This window comes from Callospermophilus lateralis, chromosome 8, assembly GCF_048772815.1.
Source record: "Callospermophilus lateralis isolate mCalLat2 chromosome 8, mCalLat2.hap1, whole genome shotgun sequence".
In the NCBI taxonomy this organism is placed as follows: domain Eukaryota; kingdom Metazoa; phylum Chordata; class Mammalia; order Rodentia; family Sciuridae; genus Callospermophilus; species Callospermophilus lateralis.
Genome location: NC_135312.1, coordinates 19,849,095 through 19,871,267, shown reverse-complemented (window position 1 = coordinate 19,871,267; position 22,173 = coordinate 19,849,095). Strand labels below are relative to the sequence as shown.

Sequence of the window (22,173 nt, the reverse complement as noted above, 5' to 3'; positions counted from 1 at the left end):
AACTCAGGGGCACTCGACCACTGAGCCACATCCCAGCCCTATTTTGTATTTTATTTAGAGACAGGGTCTCACTGAGTTGCTGAGCACCTCACTTTTGCTGAGGCTGGCTTTGAACTTGAGATCCTCCTACCTCAGCCTCCCGAGCCGCTGGGATTACAAAAGTGTATTGAGCCCTGGTGCCATGTCTTGCATGTAATGGGTATTTATTCACACATGCCATGACATTTAATGTCCCATCAGCCCCTGAGGTGAGTGGATCACTGCGAACCCATTTTACAGGTGAGGAAGTGGAGACTCAGAGAGGCAAAGCTACTTGACCCATGCCTGGCAAATGACAGCCTCAGGCAGATGTGCTGCTGGCCTTCCTCTGTAGTGAGGAGCGGGTTAGTCGTCAGATAGGGTCCACTGTCAGACAGGATTTCTCCAAGAAGAGTGGCCAGGAGGTGGCCCCAGGCACCTGCCCTCCCTGGTGGCTGCAGCTTGGCTGGCACCCAGTGGGGAGCCAGAGAGGCGTCCCACTCAGCCACTTCCAGAAGGCTGAGATGGCTAGGGGAAGGGAAGGGGAGAAGGCTGCCAGGCTGCAGCCTGGAGGAGCTGCTCACGAGGAATTCAGTGACGCCCTGAGCAACAGGCTGCGCGGAGACTGCTGAGAGGGAGGATCACGAAAAGAGATGTCATGCTGCCCCGTGAAACGGGTCTCACGCACCCTCAATGAGCTGCTAACCACCTCAGGCTCCTCGATTGAGCTCCTCTGGGAGGGACGTCACTCTAAGAACAAACCATGCCGGCCCTGAAACTTGCTTGTGTTTACGTAGACCCGTCTCTTTTTCTTAATCAAAAACATCTGAGCATGAGATAATGTTACAATGAGCACAGAAGAACACCCGGGCTCGGCAGGGTTGAGAACAATCTCTCCTTAAGAGGAAGAAGGGTGTAAGGAGCAGTGATCAATTTCATTTCTCCGGGAACCTATTGCCATTCCTCATATTTCTTTCTTTCTAGGCCAGTATTTGGCAAAAAAGAAAGGTCCCGTACCCACAGGGTTTGCAGGAGGCTGTGAGCTTATGCTCTGCCCAGGATCACAGGTCTCAGGGAGAGGGGAGGAACCCAAACCATTCTGTCTCCATTTTGCCCGTGTGTGTCAACTTAACCTGGAGCAGCGTCCCACCAGAGGACAGGGCACCAAGTGAGAAGGCACCCCTGTTTGCTGGTCTGCTGATCACACATCTCCCGTGGTGGACGGACCTTCAGGAGGACAGGAACGTGTCTGCGTAGCTACAGATCCCTAGCACCTAGCGCAGCTCCTGCCACTGACAAGGCACTCAATAGACGTCTGTTGAGGAGTGAAAGGGGGACTGGCACCTGGGAATGCAGCAGCTTTTCCTGGAAAACTCTGGCCTCTGCCACGGGCGTCTCTTCTTTGGTGTAACGGTTAGATCACCCTGGCTCACCAGCCCAGAGCAGAACGACCCGAGGAAGAGAACCACAGAGCGGAATCCTAAAAGGGCACAAAAGGGCCTAGCTTCTCAGTCTCATTCATTCTCCTCTCTCTCTCTCTCTCTCTCTCTCTCTCTCTCTCACACACACACACACACACACACACACACACACGTCTGCACGCACACAATACACCACACTAGTGTACTAGAGAGACAGAGTATCCATCTGGCCATGATAATAGGACTAAAGACAGCATTCCTAAAATTATTTTTCCATAATAATAGCAATTAGTATCCAGCACTGTGTTCGGGGATTGTTTGCTGTATACCGCTTCGTTTAACATTATTTTATGTCTTAACACTATTTATGTCTTAACTTCTATTTTCTAGAAGAGCAAACTGAGACTTGGAAGGGTTAAGTGCTTTGTTCCATGCTCCACAACTGGCCAGCGGTGAAGACCAGGTTTCGAGCCCCTCAGCCTACTGCCTGCCCGCCCACTCTGCATGCTCCCAGGGAGCCTCCCCATGGGTCTTCAAATTGCCAGGATTGCTGGATTAAAAGACAGATTCCCAGAATAAAAATGGAGAAAATTATGTACTATGCATTTATGAAAATGTCAAAATGAACCTCATAATTACATAAAACAAAAATGCACTAATAAAACATAAATTGGTTTAAAAATCCCTAAATGCCGATTCCCAGGCCTTGGAGCTGAAGTTATCAGAATCACTGGGAGGTAATTCTGGAAATCTCCACCTTTTGTGTGTGTGTGTGTGTGTGTGTGTGTGTGTGTTACCAGGGATTGAACCCAGAGGCAGTTAACCACTGAGCCACCTCCTCAGCCCTTTTTATTTTTTATTTTGAGACAGGATCTCCCTAAGTTGCCTAGTGCGTCACTAAGTTGCTGAGATTGGCTTTGAACCTGTGTAAGTCTCCAATTTTTTAACCACTAACCTATGTAGTTTGGATGTGCACTAAAACCTGTGAACCAGCACTCAAATATGCTGCATCCCCCTTGTGATAGTAGAGAATCTCTAGCACCCCACCCCCACTTCTTAGCAACCAAGGGACGTGGAAGATCAGAGAGAGAATGAAGGACAGGACGGAAGGAAGGAACTTGCCCCCAATTGGTCTCCATTCTAGTTAGGGGGTCGGGGGAGGCGGTCAGCTCTGCTCTTCTGGCTTTGGGGCCGGCAGCTTCCCCAACAGACCAGGGGCCCCTCTGTAGCCAGTGATGCCTGCCCAGGAAAAGCAGATTAAGCAGCCTGTACCAGCAACAGCAGTGGGGTGACATCTGGTCGGATCCGGGACTCAAACCTGAGTGCTGTTCCCTACAGACCAGGACACTGCTGCTCAGGGTCAGCTCCCCGTGGGCAGGCTGCAGGGGACACACGGACAGGAGGAGAAACAGAGAGCAGACCTCTAACTCCAAACGGGCCACAGGATGTTAGAATAATGGAGAAGGTTCCACGCTGCAGGAAGTGGCCTGAGGATGGGGCTTGCTGGGTCTCCCAGGGGATGTCCACCGCTGGTTCTCACCAGCAAAACAAGGGGCCACCCTGGGTCTCAGCCTCTTCTTTGTAAAAAGAAAATAGCCATTATTATTGGAAGCCTATTAATACTGTCATCTATGATTTATTGAAAGCTTTTTGTGCATCAGACACTGTCCTGAGTCAATCAGTCAATCTTCCTTACAAATATCTATGAAGTCATTTTGATCCCATTTGACAGATGAAGAAGGTGAACCTTAAGAAGGCTAAGCCAGTGAGGTAGCCTTCAGGTAGCCAGTGAGGCTGAGATCTGATCCCAGATCTGATCTGTCCTAATAACTACTCATTGCTTCACCAATGTCCCTCCCACTCTGGCTTTTAAGATTATTTGCCCCAAACAGCAGGTGTTCATGGTTTCAAAGGGAGGAGGTACCACTGTGTCTCCCCAGCCCCACATCCTCAGCCCTGGTGGGGAAATGCCAGTTCATCTGGCAGCAACTCGGCAGAGACCTCACACGTGAGTGCACAGGGGGCCCAGAGCTATCTGACGGATAGATCAACTCTCGGCCTGACCAAGCATGGCTCAGAAAAGCAGATTCCTGTGCTGTCATCCACTGCCCAAGTGTCTAGACTGAAGAGACCCTCTGTACGATGGGTGGCAAGGGGGTTTCAAATGCTCCAGGGCTTCCTGGAAGACCCAGACCCCTGAGCTGGTCCGCGCTCTAACCTCCCCTCCTATCATCTGTTCCTCACTTATTCCTACTTCAATGTCTTCTTCAAATAGGCCACTCTCATTCCCACCACCCCACAGGGCCTTTGCACTACCTGTGACCCCTGCTTTAAAAAAGTTTATTCTTTCTGCCTAGAAACAGCTTTCCCCAGATCTTCATAAGCCTTCCTCCTCCTCCTCCTTGTCACTTCTATCTCAGATCATGATCCCCTTCTCAGGGAGGCCTTTCCTGACTGTCCATCTAAATTAGCACCCTGAACCTTTCCTGCCCATTACCTCTCCCTGCTTAGCTTCCTTCGTGGTGTTCAATACCATGTGAGATGATCTTACTCATTATTTGCTGATGTCCTAAGAAAGTGCCTTGCAAATGGTAGGCTCTCCGTGTGCATGCGTGTGTGTGCACGTGTGTGTGCACGTGTGTGTGTGTGTGTGTGTGTGCGTGCTGTATGAATGGAAAAATGAATGAACGGGAAATTTACTCACTTTGTGGTAGTCGGGATCCAGGAACCCGTATTCAAGTGTCCCCCTCCTTCTGGTTAACAAGGGCAGAGACCACAAGAGACAGCGCTGAGCTTGGTAACAACTGCACCACCACCCAGGAGCTGTGTCCACACGCAGCTGGGCATTGTTCCAAAGATAAAAAGGCACTAATTGCTTTTCTATAGGGAGGTAGGAACACAGTCCCTCCATGTCCCCTCATCCTGAGGGTCTGCTTTGTCGGATCTGTTACTATGTTAATTGGTCCTGCCTCACCCAGCCAGCGTGGGCTTCATCCTGCATGTTGGGGATGGTGACAGGTTCCTCTACAGAGAAGACAGGTTCCAGAGCGGTGCCCATGTGCACATCTGTGCAGGCGGAGGTGTGTGTGTGTGCGTGCGTGTGTATAAAGCGGCACATTCTGGGAAGGGTTAACTGGCAGCCAGGCTGCTCAGGGACCTCAGACTGGCCAGGCACGGGAGGGGTGGGCCTGGAAGGTGGAGCAGGCTGGGCTCACACCAGCTGCCTTTCCACCCCAGGAGTGCAGATGCCTGCCCAGCCGGGGCGCAGAGCTCAAGTTGCCCTTAGGGATGGCTGAAGGAGGGCACACCTGGACGCGGCTCCCTCCCTGCCCCTCCAGGCAGGGTGCACCGAGGAGGCTGTCAGGAGAGGAATGAGCCTGGAGTGAGCGATCCACCGGCTCTCCGGCACTTGGAGAGCAGCAGCAGGCAAGGATGGACGTGGTCGACAGCCTTCTCGTGAATGGGAGCAACGTCGCTCCCCCCTGCGAACTGGGGCTCGACAACGGGACGCTGTTCTGCTTGGATCAGCCCCGGCGCTCCAAAGGTAGGTGCCAGAAGCGATTCTTTTAATTCAGAAAACTACTGAGTTCAGGGAGAAGTCAGCACAGGCAAGACTGATAAAGAAAATATAATAAAGTCATTGTGAGACAGAGTCATACGTGCCAAAGTCTGGCTAGAAGACCAAAAGCAGACGAAAGTCAAAAGAGTGGTATTGTGTGTCATGGGAGAGTTGGAGATGCGTGTGCAGGACAGGAAGGGGACAAAGGCAGCGGGAGGCAGAGCTGAGAGCTGCAAGAAAGGAGAACAAGTGTAGAAGCCTAGACTTACAAGCCGGACAGAAAAGGCACTGCCACAATTCAGCAGTGGCCTTTTCTTGGGGAAACCCGGCGTGAAGAAGCAATTAAAGCAAAATAATGGTCAGTGTCTAGGAGAGAAAGCCATCACGATTCAGAAGCATTGTGCTTAAGAAAAAGGGTTTCCCGGGGCAGCTCTTTTAACAAACCAACCTTTTAGAAGCAACTGAATCACACGGTGCTTTTCTCAGTTTGTTTCTGCAAAAATGATGGATGTCAGTTCGGGAATATTTGGGTTTGAAAATGCCCACGCGTAGGGGCACAGGTTGGCAGGAAGGAGCCATCCGCTTGGTTTTGGTGCGCTGAGGTTTTAACATTCTGCTCCTATCACCTCGTCCCTCCCAGCAGAGTGGCAGCCGGCAGTGCAGATTTTCCTGTACTCCTTGATATTCCTGCTCAGCGTGCTGGGGAACACGCTGGTCATCACCGTACTGATCCGGAACAAGAGGATGAGGACCGTCACCAACATCTTCCTGCTGTCCCTGGCTGTCAGCGACCTCATGCTCTGCCTCTTCTGCATGCCCTTCAACCTCATCCCCAACCTGCTCAAGGATTTCATCTTCGGGAGTGCTGTCTGCAAGACCACCACCTACTTCATGGGTGAGTTGCTGCAGGTGACTATTTCTAGAGTTCCCCCCAGACCCCCTGCTCAGCCCAGAGCTTCCCAAGCCCTGGTAGCCAGGACAGGGGAGCCCCGTTGAGTTTGAAAACACAGAGCACGTGGCTGTGTCCAGCTGTGCACAAGGACAAGGACGCTGGCAATGGTTAAATGGTAGGACAGTCGGTTCCTTGTCGTGTGTCAGAAGTTGATGTGGAAACACAGAGGGGGTTGTTTCTGTTCTCTCTTCAAGTTTCTGTTCTGTCTGTGCCTTTCTGGATGCCATTCATCGTATCCTGATCTCTTCCCAACTTGAACTTGGGTCAGGACTTCGAGGGATGGTAAGGGTCACGGAGGAGGGTTCTCTGAGGTTGGGCCTCTTATTTTCTTAGGGAACAAGGTTATTTTGAGCCAGTTTTATCACAGGTCTCGTTTTTCTCTCAGGATTCACTTCCCAGACTGTTACCCCTCATAGGGCTAGGACCTGCTCAGGCAGAGAGAGAGTCTCTGTCCCTGAAGAGGAGTAGAATGTGTTCTGGGGGCAGTGGTCAATGAAATGACCCTGACTGGGGGGGATAGGGCAGCTCTCTGCTAATGCAAATCAAAATTAAAATGATGATTATTGAACAAATCTCAAGAGCTACTATCTTGTGGGTGCTTTTAATGCATCCGATTTTGTGCTAATTGCTTTTATTTCCATGGTCCTATTTTATCTTCCAACCACCCTACGGAGTAAATACAGTTATTCTTCCCTTTCTCATCAGGAAGGAACAGAGCATAGAGAGTAAAAAATGTGCCTGAGGACACACGGGCGCTAAGTGACACAGCAGGGATTTGACCCAGGTTAGCGGCCACCACAGTGTGAGCACACAGCCTTAGTTTGTCAACTTCTGTAGTTCTCCTGAAGCTGAAAAAAAGAAAGAAAGAAAGAAAGAAAGAAAGAAAGAAAGAAAGAAAGAAAGAAAGAAAGAAAGAAAGAAAGAAAGAGTTTCTTGGTCCCCTCTGTCTGCCAGATTGCCTTGTCCCTTGCCTGTTGTGCAAACTCATTGAGAGAAAGGGAGAAATGGAAATGAGAGGGGATTTGTTTTTAGTTCTGACCCAAATCTTATAAAATATACAGCACTGAGCTGGTGAGGGCAGTCCTCAATGACTGGAAAGCTTTAAAAGCCTTTATTTTTCCCAACTGAGGAAGCGGGATCCAGTACAGACAAAATGAAGATGAATTGCTGAGCCTGGTGCCAGGGACAAGTAACCAAGAACACGTCAGCTGAGTCCAAGACCAACTCTGAACTTATCATTTAGAAAAGGACTTACAAATGACAAGGATCACTGTTAAGCAATGAAGCGCTAACAATAACGAACATTTTAGAGTGCTTTACATTTGCAAGTCCTGTCCACATACACTGTAGGGTCCTTCTGTTTGAGAACCTTCCTCAGAGTGCATGAAAGATCGAAAGGGAGCCCTTGCTTTCCTGGTTGCACAACGTTATGAGCACTAGGAAAGGGTTTGTCTTTAAATGGTTAACTTTGTGTTATGTGAATTTCACTTGGCTTCTAATAAGAAAACTTTTAAATTTTTAAAAATTACAGTAGGAAAAAAAAGAAAAATTAAATGACCAAAATAGGAAATCAAGACAATTCAGAAAGTATTTGGAATGCCATAGTGACTTTGTTAGATTTTTAATTTCAGCGATTTAGAGTCCTCTGTCAAATTTGTGGTCTCCTCAATATTAACAATGAATACTCATTAAACTACTAATTTGTAGCAAAAGAAAGAAAGAAAGAAAGAAAGAAAGAAAGAAAGAAAGAAAGAAAGAAAGAAAGAAAAGAGTGCCTGCCCGACAGTGTGAAAGTGGGTTTTACAGTTACCCAGTGTGGACCCATTAAACAAGCTGATAGAGTTTGGGGCTGTCCTGTCCACTTTAATGTTGTTCTGTAGGATGACATCCAGGAAAACACAGCAAATCCTACCCCAGAACAAACCGGTCGGTCAATGGTTTGGGGATTGATAGAACTTCTTTAAGACTCTAAGGACAGCTAGGCTAGGCTCCCTAGAAAAAGAATTTTTGTACATAGCTAAAGATAATTAATTTATATCCATACACATGGTAAGTTGCCAGGTTAAGAACCTCTGTTCCTAATTCTTCATTAATTCTGAGATTTAAGAAATCATAGTGGGGCTGAAGGCCTAGCTCAGTGGTAGAGCACTTGCTTAGCATATCCAAGACCTTGAGATTATCCCCAGCACCAAAAAGAAAAAAAATCATAGTAAGAGGAAATGATAAGAGTCAACAGAAGTCATAGCTGAAGGATTCAAGGGTAATTTAAGGACATTGTAATAAACATATATACATAATATAAAAATTAGGGGAAATTAAGTTTTTTGACTATGACCAAGAACATGTTTTGAAGTGAAATGTATTTCCCACTGTAATGGTACACTTAAAAAAAATACAGAAAAGCAGAAAGAACAAAAAGGAAAACCCTAGTTCTCCCATCTGGAGAAACCTTTAATTGTACTATAGAACATTTCTCTTGCATTTTTTTACTGAATATTTTTTTCAACAAACTACACTTTAAAATGTAGGATGTTTCAGTCTTAAAAATAACATGTACTAGAGCCTTCAAAAAATTAATGCTTCTAGCTCAAATCCCAGTGACCTTTTGGGTCAGAGCCCTGAGAGTCGGGTTTTTAAGGTCAATTTAACCAAACAGATCATGCGTAAAATCAGAGTTTTTCTTTAGGTTTCTGTGTAGGGGTGCCATATTTTTATCCCCCTGTTATTAATTAATGAGCACCCTCAGCCTAGGCAAGAGTTCAATTGCAATCAAAGCTCAATGAACTTATCTCAACATTGGCAGGGAGATGTATTTGCAAATACATTTTGCTAACTGCCTTAAATCCTTTCAGAACAAAGCTGGGAATAGATCATCTTTCTGAAATATGCATGCACAGTATTTCTTTACCCCTGGAGCATTCTCCTTTGAGATTAGACCTGTGCAGATCAGATATGCTTTTATGCTTTAGCTAAAGTGCAAATAAACTTTGGATTTCATTGCCAACATAATCAGCTTCTTTCTTCCTTCCCAGGCACCTCTGTGAGTGTTTCCACCTTTAATCTGGTGGCCATATCTCTGGAGAGATATGGTGCAATTTGTAGGCCCTTACAGTCCCGCGTTTGGCAGACGAAATCCCACGCTCTGAAGGTGATTGCTGCTACCTGGTGCCTCTCCTTTACCATCATGACTCCGTACCCCATTTATAGCAACTTGGTGCCTTTTACCAAAAATAACAACCAGACCGCAAATATGTGCCGCTTCCTACTGCCAAATGATGTTATGCAGCAGTCCTGGTAAGGAGGCACTGGGTTTATTTTTTTAAAATATAACTTGATACATCTGTAGCATGAAAATCTGGAATGCCTTGGCCAGAAAACTTGGGGGGATCAGGGTCCTGGAGACTTTTTGAGTTGCTAACCCCTAATGAGGCATTCTAACCTCATCCTAGAGTAAGAGTAAGCAAACGCACAGCTGGAAAGCTCTTTTTAAAATGCCATATGTAGATTGCTTCAATCTATACTATTGAAACCCTATAGGGTAGATAATATCACTGTGCCCATTTTACAGATGAGGGAACAGAGTCCTGGAAAGGTCAAGTGGCCTAAACTCATAAACCAAACTCACATGGAGCAGAGTCTCTGTGCTTAACGACTCTGCAGTATGCTTAAAGAAGATCTAGTGGAGGTTTAAGCCAGGTGACTCAGAAAGCTACAATTTTCTAAAGAACTGAAGATAGAACAGAGAGTGACTCCCAGATCCCTCGTGACTATTAGAGCTGCATTGTGATGCTTGCCCAGAACACTTGACCAGAGAAAGGCGAGATTCTAATACCTGTTCCTTGGCTTACTAGCTGGGTAACTCTGGGAAAGTTCACACAGTACCCTAGACCTCAGGGTCTTCATCTCTGCATGGGATTAATTCAGTAAATCTACCGTACTGGGTGGCTCTAAGGTTCCAGTAAGAACATGAGTAGAAAAAATGTCTTTATAAAGAGGTGATGCAAATACAGAGCATCATGTTTACTAATTCCAAGGATGTTTTAGAAGCCAGAAGTAGGCATTCAGAAACAGAGGCTCAAGACGGAGATCATCTCTGCTTTCTCCGTCTTCCTCCTTCATTTTAACCGGGTAGCACACACACCCACAAAAAGAATTATGCTACATGGGCTGGGGTTGTGCTCAGAGGTAGAGTGCTCACCTAGCATGTGTGAGGCACTGGGCTCCATCCTCAGCACCACATAAAAATAAAAAAGATATTGTGTCCACCTATAATTTAAAAAAAAAGAATGATGTTACAAAGGAGAGGGATATTTCTAAGACCTGAAAGGGAATCTTATCAACATGTCCAGTTGTGATGAGAAATGGCCCAGCCGCGGTCAGCCTCTGACAATTTGATGGCCTAATTGGGCAGCCTTACACTTGCCAGGCTGCAGAAGTGATTTAGGGGCTGGACTCATAGAGAGGAGGCCGCGGTGCCTCGGGAAACAAATGTGTTTAGAGGAAGCAGAGTTCTACCCAGCCAGGCTCTCTACCAAGCATGCCACCGTGGAGAATAAACACCCAAGGAAATCTTTGAGCTGCTGGGGGGTCAGAGAGAGACAGGATGCCGTATTTCATAAAACAAAAAGGAGATTTTCTATCATCCCTGTGTAGGCATTTGATTATTATTCTCTTGCTATAAAGTCAACAAACTGTATATTGTGGTGCTTATGAGTAGTGACTCCAGAGTCATATTGCTTGGGTTCAAATTTCAACTCTTTGTCACTAGCTGTGTGACTTTAGACACGTTATTTAGGTCTCAATTTCCTCTTCTCTGAAATATGAATTAGAATAATAGTGTCTACTTCAAAGGTTATTATGGGAGTTAAATGTACTATTTTATGTAAAATGCTTAACCTGGTGCTTAGCACATATTACAAATCCTCAATGAATGTAATCTCTATTATTATGATTATTATTTTTGGTAACATATATAATGTATAAATCACATATTCTCATTTTAAGCTACTATTATTTTTTAAATGTATTTTTTATTTATTCTTTTTAGATATACACACCTGTAGGATGTATTTTGACATATCATACATACATGGTTGTATGTATGATATGTGGTTGTACATGATGTGGAGTATATTCATGTATGAACATAGGAAAGTAAAGTAATGTCCGATCCATTCTACTCTCTTTCCTATTCTCATCCCCCTCCCTGTTATTGTCTTTTTTTTTTTTTTTAAGACAGGGTCTCCCTAGGTCACTTAGGCCGTTCTCAAGCTTCTCCACCCTCTGTCCCAGACGCCTGACATCTGGGATCACATACATACATCACCAAGCCCAGATTTTCATTATTTTCTAACATGTAAACATGTCCCGGGCACAAAATCATGCCAACCTTTTTCAATTTGACTAGTCCTTCACCAGACGTTCCATCTAAAAAAAGAAAAGAAGAAAACAACTTCTAATGACAGAACCTCCAGACATGGAATTTTCAAGGGTATTAAAGACTAGTAATGAATGTGTCTGCTCAGACCAGCTCAAATAAAGATGCCCCCAGATCATCCCTTCCCATTTGAGTCTGAAGGTCCAGAGTTGCTGGTAATTGGATTTCTTTCAATTTTATTAGGCACACGTTCCTGCTGCTCATCCTCTTTCTTATTCCTGGAATTGTGATGATGGTGGCGTATGGATTAATCTCTTTGGAACTCTATCAAGGGATAAAATTTGATGCTAGCCAGAAGAAATCTGCTAAAGGTAAATATCTTTTAACTGTCTGTTTACGTCAAAAGAGCATGAAAGCGTGTTGTCTTGACTTAAGGGGACACACCAGACCGTTCACAAAGTGTACTGAAGTCTTTGAAGACAATTCTTATGAAACTCTATGTCACAGGCCCAGGATTGGTTCCCACCCTCTATTTCTTCATCTATAAGATGGGGAAATAATTCCTTTCAAAAGGGCACCAAGAGGAATAAAAAGAGATTACACACATATCACCCAATTATCAGCAGACAGCCACACGTCCCAGACCTTCTGTCCCCCTGTATTCAAGTGGACATCCTCCAATAACCAAAGCTAATTATAATCCTGGCCTGTTTTGGGGTCTTTCCAAAGGCCTCAGAAGAGATCTGACCGACACTCCACAAGCCCCATCCTCTCTCCTCCCTCTCATGCTCACTCTTCAGTGGCCCCAAAGCCTGACCCCTTCCCCACTCATTATGACCCACCAGTCACTAAAACTGTCCCAACACCTGTGTTGACATAGCCTCTTCCTTCTCACTCCACCTCCTACGTAGATAACTTAGTCTCTCTGACTTCTGTGGGTTTCCTTGACTCTTTCTCATGATCTAGATTCCTCACAATAAAATCTCTCTGGAAACTTAGCAAGCAAGCAAGAGCTTCCCCTGGGGACCAGGAAAGACAGGAAAAGAGTGTGAATGAATATTCATGATCTAATAATTTCTATCCTTATACTATTTTGTCCCAGGTGTTATTATACATTGTGTCATCCACATATATTATTAAAATCACATTGCATTTTATTTGTGCATACACACACACACACACACACTAGTTTTAAGTGGCTTTTCATTCCAAGGAGAGAACTAGTACAGATCAATTCTTACCCAACGTCAGTGTAGGCCAAGGTGACCTTGATTCTCCAGTTCAGGTTTGTCTTGGCCTCCCAGATGGAGGGAGGCTGAGGCTCCATGCCCTCTGTCTGGCATGACCCTTCCTGAGCAATAAGTGATGCCCCTTGCCCTCCCAGAGAGGAAACCCAGCACGGGCAGTGGCAGCCGATTCGAGGACAGCGACGGCTGCTACCTGCAGAAGTCGCGCTCCCCGAGGAGGCTGGAGCTCCAGCAGCTGTCCACCGGCAGCGGCAGCGGCAGGCTCCACCGCGTCCGGAGCAGCAGCTCGGCCGCCAACCTGATGGCCAAGAAGCGGGTCATCCGCATGCTCATGGTCATCGTGGTCCTCTTCTTCCTGTGCTGGATGCCCATCTTCAGCGCCAACGCCTGGCGGGCCTACGACACCACCTCTGCCGAGCGCCACCTCTCAGGGACCCCCATCTCCTTCATCCTCCTGCTCTCCTACACCTCCTCCTGTGTGAACCCCATCATCTACTGCTTCATGAACAAACGGTTCCGCCTCGGCTTCATGGCCACCTTCCCCTGCTGCCCCAACCCGGGGCCCCCGGGGGCGAGAGGAGAGGTGGGAGAGGAGGAGGAAGGCAGGACCTCGGGGGCGTCCCTGTCGAGGTACTCCTACAGCCACATGAGCGCCTCTGCTGCACCCCAGTGAGCGGCCTGCCCTCCACTGCGCTGGGAGGAGGGGGCCAGGGAGGGGGAGGAGGAGGGAAGTGCAGCAGGCAGGCCCCATGTCCTCTGGAAGCCTTCCCTGGCTGCTTTTCATCCTTCCTCCAGTTCCAGAAGGAGATGCACTGGGGGGGGGGGGGGGGGGCTGACTTGGTTTCCAGGTAGGTCAAGGCAAGACATTCCCAGTGACATGCACCATCAGAAAGCCTCAGCAAGCCCGTGGGAGTCCCCCAGGACCAGGCTGCAAATGTAATTACCAAGCACCTGTTCAAAGTGGAGATTCCGACCCTACTGAGCTTCAGAAGGCTCCGGAACACCCAAGGTGGGTTCCTGCTTCTGGTAGTGATACTTCTCTTCTCTGTTTCTTCTGCTACTGAAGAGCGGTGAAAGCTCCTCGCCCCCGGGAGTACCCTGGGCTTTCACTACATACAGTAACCTCCACCAAGAGAAGCGAAGCAGACCTCCTCTGACCATTTTTGTAGGAAGAGAACAATATGATTTTTTTTTTTTCATCTTGAAGTTAATCAGGACAGAGGCCCATGTTGTCATCCGACAAGCAAAAAGAATGTTTTCTGAAACGCAGAATTTAGAGCTCATGTTTCCACAAAGAGAAGAGAGTACAAGGAAATAGCCAGATGGAATGTGATCTTACCATACGGAACGTTGAGCAGCAGAAGGTGCATAGGATGTTGTTTCTACTTTCGTGATATAGATTGCTTAACTTCTCCTTTATGTGGTAATTTAACATCATAATTTCTTTGCCTTCACTAATTTTTCTTATTTATCTATACTTCCTCTTCCAGAAGGACTTTCCAGGTACAGGAGAATTGTAAGGCCAAGGGTAAAAATGTCTATAGTCAAGCCCCCAAAGCAGACTCATCCTGATTGGACTTAGTCAGCAAACAGCTTTTGAATGCCAACACTGTCTATGCTTCTAAATGCAACTTGCTAATAACCAGTTAATTGTATGTGTATGTATACATTGGACATATAATTATGTTCTTTACATATAAGGAAACTCTTTGGTGTGTTTAAAAATAGAACTAATAATGGATGTTGGAATTCAGCTAGTATTAATCATTTTATTATCCTTCCTAGACATACCAGTTCATGTGAACTTGTTCTTGGCAAGATTAATGTTGAAACCTCTCTCCTCTAAGAAATATCAATTTAAAACAAGATGTGCATTACACATTCAGATATCAAGAAGTGCATTTCTAGAATAGTATATACCAGTCTAGTCTACCAGCTCTGCTTTGTTTTTCTTTTAAGAGTAACCTTGTCCTATTTGTTTAGATAAATTAATATGGACATCTTTTTTAAAAATGCAGACAACTTTGACAGAAGCATGCATGCTAGCATGGGAAATAAACAAGTACGCGAATTTTAAAAAAGGAAGTTCCCAGCTTCATGCCTTCAAGTATCTGAGAAGAAGTGAGCTTGTCTTTTGCTTCTTATTTCAGGGACCATAACCAAACACTGATCCAGGCCTGATGCTCTGGGTGGTATAGGGTGAGGGATTTCAATTGTCAAAAAATAAAGATAAAAAATAAAAAAAGATGGAAGGGGAATGAAGAGAGTGACAAGAAATGATGGGTTAAAAGACACTGTAGAATTTGGCAAGATGGAAGCATTGCTTTTACTTAATAGCAGGTAATGTTAATGGGGGTTTTCAAGCTAAAGCATTCCTTCCTCTGACCACGGTCTTAAAGATTTCAAGGTAAAAGTTCAACCAACTAAAATATGTCCTGCTAAAATTGTAATGATAAAAGGCCTAAAAAATAAAAGTAGCTCCAAAAGTAGCTACAATTTTCCTGTGAGAAGAATAAGTCTTCTCCTCTGGCAGTAATTAGCGTATAAATGAAGATAGATTAGTAATCCCCCACTATTGGAAACCTCTGGAAGTTCCAAAGATATGTTATCCTGAAAATAAAGTTACCAGATTTAGCTAATAAAAATACAGATGCGCAGCTAAATTCTAATAGATAAGCAATCAGTAGTTCTTAGCATGAGTATGTTCCATGCACTAAAATACATCTTGTATTTTATATAGCAACGCTACCCTGAAAACTTTGAAAAAGCATGTAAAAATATACATATAAGATTCCCAACATAAACTAATTCCCAACATAAATTAATTTTTGGTAGGTCTTTTGCTTAAGAGAAGCTTTTTTTGTAAAAAGAGGGAAAAAAGCTATTAACTTTCAGAATCTGATCTTTGGAAAGGTTTGTTTTGCTGACTAAAACTTTTTTAACATAATGCTCCTCTCATACTTTGCTTACTGCCTCTATTCCAAGCTAAAGTAATTTACTAAGTTGACTTTAAACTGAATCGGCCAATAGAGTTAAGAAAACAAGTACATCAATTTTCTGGTATTTTTCCAGTGTCTTCGGGTACTTTCCTTCATCACCGGAGTGGTGAGTTAGAGCACTGGAATGGAGAGTTGTGTCTCTGCTCTTTAATTAAATTGTGTGTCTCAGTGACTTCTTGTGCTCCAGTCACCGTGGTAACCTCTCCTAATATACTTTTGGGGGTAAAAAGAGCAGTGCCTGGATTTCCAGAGCTTGGTTACACATGTCCTGTATGCTTAATAGTGTCTGCTCCGTTCAAGCAAAATGTGATCCCCATGAAATGAGTGACGAGTTGAGCCTCCGTTGTACTACCCTCCTGTGTTTTGCCAGTAAACTGCATACGATAAGTGTTCAATAAATGTAGTGACTACTGTCACTCCTCCTGTGCTTTGGGTGGCCTCTCTTTCTGTCTGCAGCTGTGGGGAAGACTCCTTTGTGGGGGTGGGAGAAGCAGAATTTCTACCAGACTTCTCCCAGTCCATATGCATCTCACCCAAGGTCCTGAAGTGGGACAGTAGGTGGGACGTTTCCCTCCCTCTTCCCATAGCCTTGGCTGTGACCTCTCTCTCCTCGGTGGTGTGTGTGTAGGTAAAGGGTGAATGTGATCCATGATGTTACTAAAGGGAGGTGTCGTTGCTGTTGATGGGGTAACAAGGGCTGGGAGGTCCTGGCTGGTAGAGTCCTTAGCACTGATATCCGTGATCTCATTGCCTTTGAATGAGTAAACAGACGGACATTTCTACTTCATGCTCAAGAACCCAGCTCCCCACTAGCCCACTACAGACTCTCAACAAATGCTTCAAGAATGGAGGATGAATGAGTGAATGAATGAATGAAGGAAACTGAATAGATTGTTCCCCGTGCAGGCCCTTCTCAGGCAGGGCACGTGGGCAGGGCACACCTTCCCAGCCAGGGCTTCCTGGGCAATGGCAGTGGAGCTTGATCAGGGTGAAGCTGAGCAGGAAGTGGTGTTCTCTTTCCTCCCAACCACACAGTTTGTGACATCCAGCACATCTTGCTTGCTAGACTGATGACCCGAAAACCCACTTCTGTGGGTAAAGAGGTAAAGTCCAGAGATCTGTGTCCCAATCTCAGTGACTGTCACTAACCGGCTGGGTGGTGACCGGCCAAGTCACATCCCCTGCCTGGGGACCTGTCTCCTCCTGTGCACATTGAGGGAGGAGGGGTTGTGGCGTCATTTCTGATGCTGTGTGACTTGGAGGGGCAGAGTTTGCTGTCCTTTATTGTTCCCTACCCACCCCTTTAATTTCGCTGGCTTTGTACTGGCTTAGTGATTAGAGAAGGTCCTTGACACCCAAGCTTACAAACGCCTCTGAGGAAGACTGTCAGGGAGAGGGGCCAAGTCCCAGAAAGGAGTCTCCAAGCTCCCAGCTCTTCTAGGTCACAGCTTCCCAGAGCGACTGGTGGAGGCTGATCCCTGAACACCAGCCCCATTGCAGCTGAAATATGGATCAAAAACCCACTCCCCTAATAAATTTGGCCGAGGAAGGACAGGGACACCAACATTTATTGAGCCCTGGTCCATATAGGCAAGTCTCTGTGACCAAAGTGACAGCAATGAATGAATGTTACCTGTGGATTCTTATTTAATCATGCCAACAACACATACAAGGTACCATTTTCCATGTCCCACAGGTGAAGAAACTGAGGCTCACGTGTGTGGTAACAGGTCCAAGTCAGACAGCCAGTAAGGGGAGATGGCAGGAGAAGCCCCATTTTAACTCACCAGGCTGCTGTTGAGAAGAGGGACATTCGTTATTCTAAGTGACCAACAGATGGCTGTTTAGTGTCCTGTAGTGATTTCCAGTTCCTGGTCCTCGTGTGGTCACAATCTTAGGGAAGGAAGTCCCTGTCTTGCCCCCTCTCCTGCCTTCCCCGTGGATATTTAGCCCTCCCTCCAGCCCCTGCCTGTGGATGATCTGAAAGCTGAGTTTTTGTGCCTGTGTCCTGGATGCTCTTTCTCTGTGTTTATTTTTAGGAGGAAGATAATACACTTGACCACCTCACAGGAAAGCCAAGAGATAGGATCAGTGAACGAGCTTCCACGGCTTGGCAAATTATCAACGGTATTAAGACAGATCTGTTTTCTCAGAATTATCAGAAAGGAAACAACGCGGGCCAACTCAGCCTGCAGTGTAGATGGCTGGTTCCCCTTCACCTGTCACCTCTCCATAGCGTCCCCCTTCAACAGGGGATCATGTTTCTTTCCTAACCTTCCTTCCAAATCAGTCAGAACAGAACGATTGCTATTCTCCCACCTTTCCTTGTGCTCAAGTCTTCCCTGGTTGGGAATATTCCCCCTTATCTTCAGCACATTCTCATAAAAACTTACCATTCTCCATGGCTCAGATCACCTTTTAGCTTCCCCATAAGTCCTCTGTGTTCCTCTATCAGAAAGGATTCTCCCTCCTCTGAGCTCTCAAGCATGCCTGTGTATACTTGAGGTTTCTAACACCGGCTCCTCTCTCCACCCCACTCCTTACCGCTTGCTAATGAAACCCCACTACACACAGACATCGACCATACTATGTTCAAGGGAAGAAAAATCCAGTTTCGAGGAATGCATCGTCATGGATCTGTGCCAGACGTGATCAGAGCCTTCCTTCCTGCAGGTTATTGGTTTAAGGGTTGCTTTGTGTTCCAGTTCTAGCCATGATGGCTAAGAGTAGGCTCCCTGGTTTACAAGAGAAAGAAAGCCCTAACTTATGGCAAGTTCGCTGAATTCTGTGGTGTAAATATTTCCACCATGGCCAATCTAGAGTTATCAGTGTGACATCGTCCAAACAAGGAGCTGGGATGGGAAGAGCACACTATTGTATGAGTGCTACCACGCAAGTAGAGGAAGCATAAACCACCAGGCACATAAATGACCACTAAATGTAGTAATTAGGAAAGGATGCATTTTGAATATTTATAACCAGGTATCCTGAAAAATGAAACAACTGACTCTTAGAAACCAATATAAGCCCACATGGGCACACCCCTGGGTTTCGCCAGTGAAGGTGAGGAACAGTTCACACGGGACTCCTGGGTTTACTGGTCAGCATTGGTTGCTTTGCGCTTCAGTATGAAAACCCCCAAATTTAGCATAGAACATGGAAAATGAAGGTATTCAAAACATGTTTTATGAACAGATCCTTCATCTGTAAAATATTCAGGCTAAATCAGGGGTTTGCAAATTTTAACACAGAAAACCCTTTCCTGTCCTCACCCCCGAAACAACTCTATGGAATTCCAAAATGGGAAAGAAAGGAGTGGGGACTTTGAGACCTTGCCCAGTGGGACCTCCTGGGATCCACAGAACACAGTTTGAAAACCAGCAATGTGAATCCACTGAGAGACCAATAATCTGTGATGCTAAGGTTGCAGTCTCTGCTTTTGTTGGGACCAGCCAATGACTTCAATCCACAAGGTAAAAGACTAGGACCTTAATTTCCAGAAATGCCAAGCCGTTGGCTTTTGGGTAGAGCAGACCACCTTCCATTATACTCTCAATTACAAACCATCATACATCATTCAGGCCCTCCTGGCGTTGCTGCAAGGCTCTCTCTGTATGGTTTCCTGCCAGAGATGCTGGCTGGGGGGCTGGGTATTGTTCTCTCCAGCAGCAGCAGGACTCCCTGAAGCCCATCGTCCCTGGGCTGGCTTGTCCCCTCAATCACCACAGCCCTCCTCCAGCCAGCAGGGGGACTGGGTTTTCCAGTCTTCCTATCTGACAAATCAAGGCCCCAGCATGCGCTCTACCCCTGCATTACAGGACCACATATTCTTAGTTCCCAAACCTCCTGTGGAAGGGTTAACTACCCCAGACCTGAGGTCTCTCCTACCTCCTGCCATTTTGACGCCCCATTCCTGCCTGACGGAAATTTCCAGAAAGTCTCACCCCTTGGAACTTGTATGATATCAGCTCAGAAGATCAGTAGCAACCAGCAAGCCTGTCCCCAGGCACCTTGGACAGCCTGGACCTCAGTTAAGAGTTCAAACAATTCACCCCTCTGTACAAAGGGAAGGAGTCCAAGGGTCTGTGGTGAGAAACACATGGATCCCCTTCCCTGCAGGCCACTGCATTTAGCTGTGGGAAGACCTGGGGACAGTATGTCCAGCAGGCCTCCCGCCATGGGCTGAAATGTGTCCCCCTAAAATTCATATGTTGAGGCTATAACCCTAATACCTCAAATGTGGCTATATTTGGACACAGGACCTTTAAAGAGATGTCCAAATAAAAATGAGGCCATTGGGGTGGTCCTGACACAATCGGACTGGTGTTCTTAAAAGGAGAATAGGACAGTCAGGCTGGGGCTGGGGCTGTTTAAGTGCTTGCCTGGCATATGGGAGGTCCTGGGTTAGCTCCCCAACACTGGGAGAAAAATCAGTTAAACAGGGGGACTCACAGAGGAACCACCATGCGAAGAGGTAGCCAAGATGACAGTACTCCCCAAAAATTGACTGCTGACCCCTTGACCTTGACATATCCCCTCTAGACTACTGGGGTGGGGGAATAAATTTCTGTTGCTTCAGCCACCCAGGCTAGGCTACTTTGTGATGGCAGCCCCAGCAAATCAAAATGCCACCCCTCCTGAAGGATACAGGCTGGGGGTGGGGGGACACTCTCTTCCCGAGGCCCAGAACCAGCCCCAGCTGGTCAGGGAAGATGGAGGCTCAGAAGGCCTCTTCCAGGCGGCCCCTGAGTGGGGGCTAAGACCGCACACCTGTTCCAGATCCCTCCTCCCTCAGCTGCCGCTGGCTTTCCCGCCTGGTCTCTAATTTCAGTAACATCCCTTAAGGACAGAGCGCAGCTGCAGCCAGAAGACAGCGAGAAGGGGCAAATAAACCAGAGGGACAGCGGGAGGAAAACTGCTAGTGGGAGGTTTCAGCCAAGCTGAGAAATTCTCTAAGAGGGAGCCAATAGATCCCGGATCCCAAGACCTGACAAACAAGCAGGTGTTTTCTTGAATGCCTCCCAGGGGTAGGGTTGCCAGATCACACACAAAATGCCACTTCCGTTTGAAGCTCAGATTCACGGTGAATGAATTCTCAGTATGTGCATGTCCTGTGCAACGCATTTTTACTTGCTGAGTCTGGCAGCCCTGTCTGGGGGCCACCCAGAGTGCAGTCGTGGGGCCACGGGGAAGGAGGCCTGGGAGAGAAGTAATCAAACATGACAGGCGCTGTGCTGTGGCTGCGCACACAGAGGGCATGACCAGCAGTCACAAAATAGATGCTGAGCCGATTTGGAAAGAAGGATAGGAGCGATGGTTCTCCATCACCTCCCCAGCCCTGTGGCCCCTCTTTTGGAGTCAAGTCAAAGATATCAGATGTTTCTGTTTCCTGGCACGGCTGCAGAGAATCACCATGAAATTAGTGGCTTCAAACAACATGGATTCATTATCTTACAGTTCTGAAAGCCAGAAATCTGACAGAGTCTCATTGGGTCTAAAACCAAAGTGCCGGTAGCACTGCATTCCTTCCGGAAATTTTAGGGGAGAATCCATTTCTTACCCATTCCAGTTTCTTGAGGCTGCCCGAATTCCTTGGCTCCTGGCCTCTCCCGCCATCCTCAAGGTCAGCGGTGTGGAATCTTCAAATCTTGCTCCTCTTCCTTCCTCACCCTTTCCCCCCCCCCACCCATCTCCTTCTCTGACTCTCCTCCTTCCCTTTCATAAGGACCCTTGTGACTGCATCAGCTCACCTGGATGGTGGTACCGTATTCATAAGTCCTGAAGATCAGGACAGACACATCTTTGGGATTAGCCTATCTATCAAAGTGTTTTTCCCAGGTGAAACACTTGTCGAGGCTACTGTAGGAAAAAACAAGTCTTAACCAGGGTCCACAGGTAGATATATACAAGGAGTGCAAGAAAACCAAGGCTCTGAGAGCTGGGGGTTGAGACCTAGGTTGTCAAACAGGAGGGCAAAGGGCCGGAGATGGGCCTAGCAGAAGGAACACAGACTCAGCTGAAATACAGAGATGTACTCGGGCAACACAACCCTAACCCTTTGGGGTGTGTTGTCCGAGTACATCTCTGTATTTCATGTCTTCTGCATAGTGTGCCCCCCCCACTACCCTGGGGGACATTTCTAGTGCTCTAAGACTACCCTAAACATCCCTTTCCACCAGATCTCACTGGGTTTGGACCGAGAGCACAGAGGCTCTCTGGAGATCGCAGCCCTGGGGTGGCTGGGAGCCACAAACCATCATAGCCTCAGTCTGCAAGCAGACACCTGGGGAGGGAGATACAGACCCTAGAGTTGTCATGACTGAGATCACCAGGGCTGACAGGACTAAGGGCCACAGTCTGGGTGGCTTAAAGAGCAGAATGTATTGCCTTACAGTCCTGTGGGTCCAAGGAGTCACTGGGCTGGTTCTTTCCAAGGACAGGAGGGAGAAGCGGCTCCAGGCTTTGCCCCATGCTCATGGTTGCAGGCCATCTCTAGTGCCCTGGGCTAGAAGCACCGTCCTGCTGCTGCTTCCGATTCACAGGGTGTTCTTCCATATGCAAGTCCTCTTCTTACAGAACACCTTAGATGAAGGCCCGCCT

General features: G+C 46.8%; 1 protein-coding gene across 1 annotated transcript; it reads left to right on the top strand.

Annotated features, from left to right (window-relative positions):
• Positions 1 to 4,871: 4,871 nt before the first annotated feature.
• Positions 4,872 to 13,247, top strand: Cckar (cholecystokinin A receptor). The gene is made up of 5 exons (XM_076865119.1): positions 4,872 to 4,983; positions 5,642 to 5,893; positions 8,983 to 9,244; positions 11,571 to 11,698; positions 12,712 to 13,247. The coding sequence occupies exons 1-5, from the start codon at positions 4,872 to 4,874 to the stop codon at positions 13,245 to 13,247; spliced, it is 1,290 nt and encodes a 429-aa protein (XP_076721234.1).
• Positions 13,248 to 22,173: the final 8,926 nt, after the last annotated feature.

Excerpts from the sequence above, each read along its gene's own strand:
- Cckar (XM_076865119.1), top strand. The coding sequence starts at position 4,872 with ATGGACGTGGTCGACAGCCTTCTCGTGAATGGGAGCAACGTCGCTCCC. Across the intron at positions 9,245-11,570 it reads GATGTTATGCAGCAGTCCTG|GCACACGTTCCTGCTGCTCA; the intron begins GTAAGGAGGCAC and ends CAATTTTATTAG. Across the intron at positions 11,699-12,711 it reads CCAGAAGAAATCTGCTAAAG|AGAGGAAACCCAGCACGGGC; the intron begins GTAAATATCTTT and ends TTGCCCTCCCAG.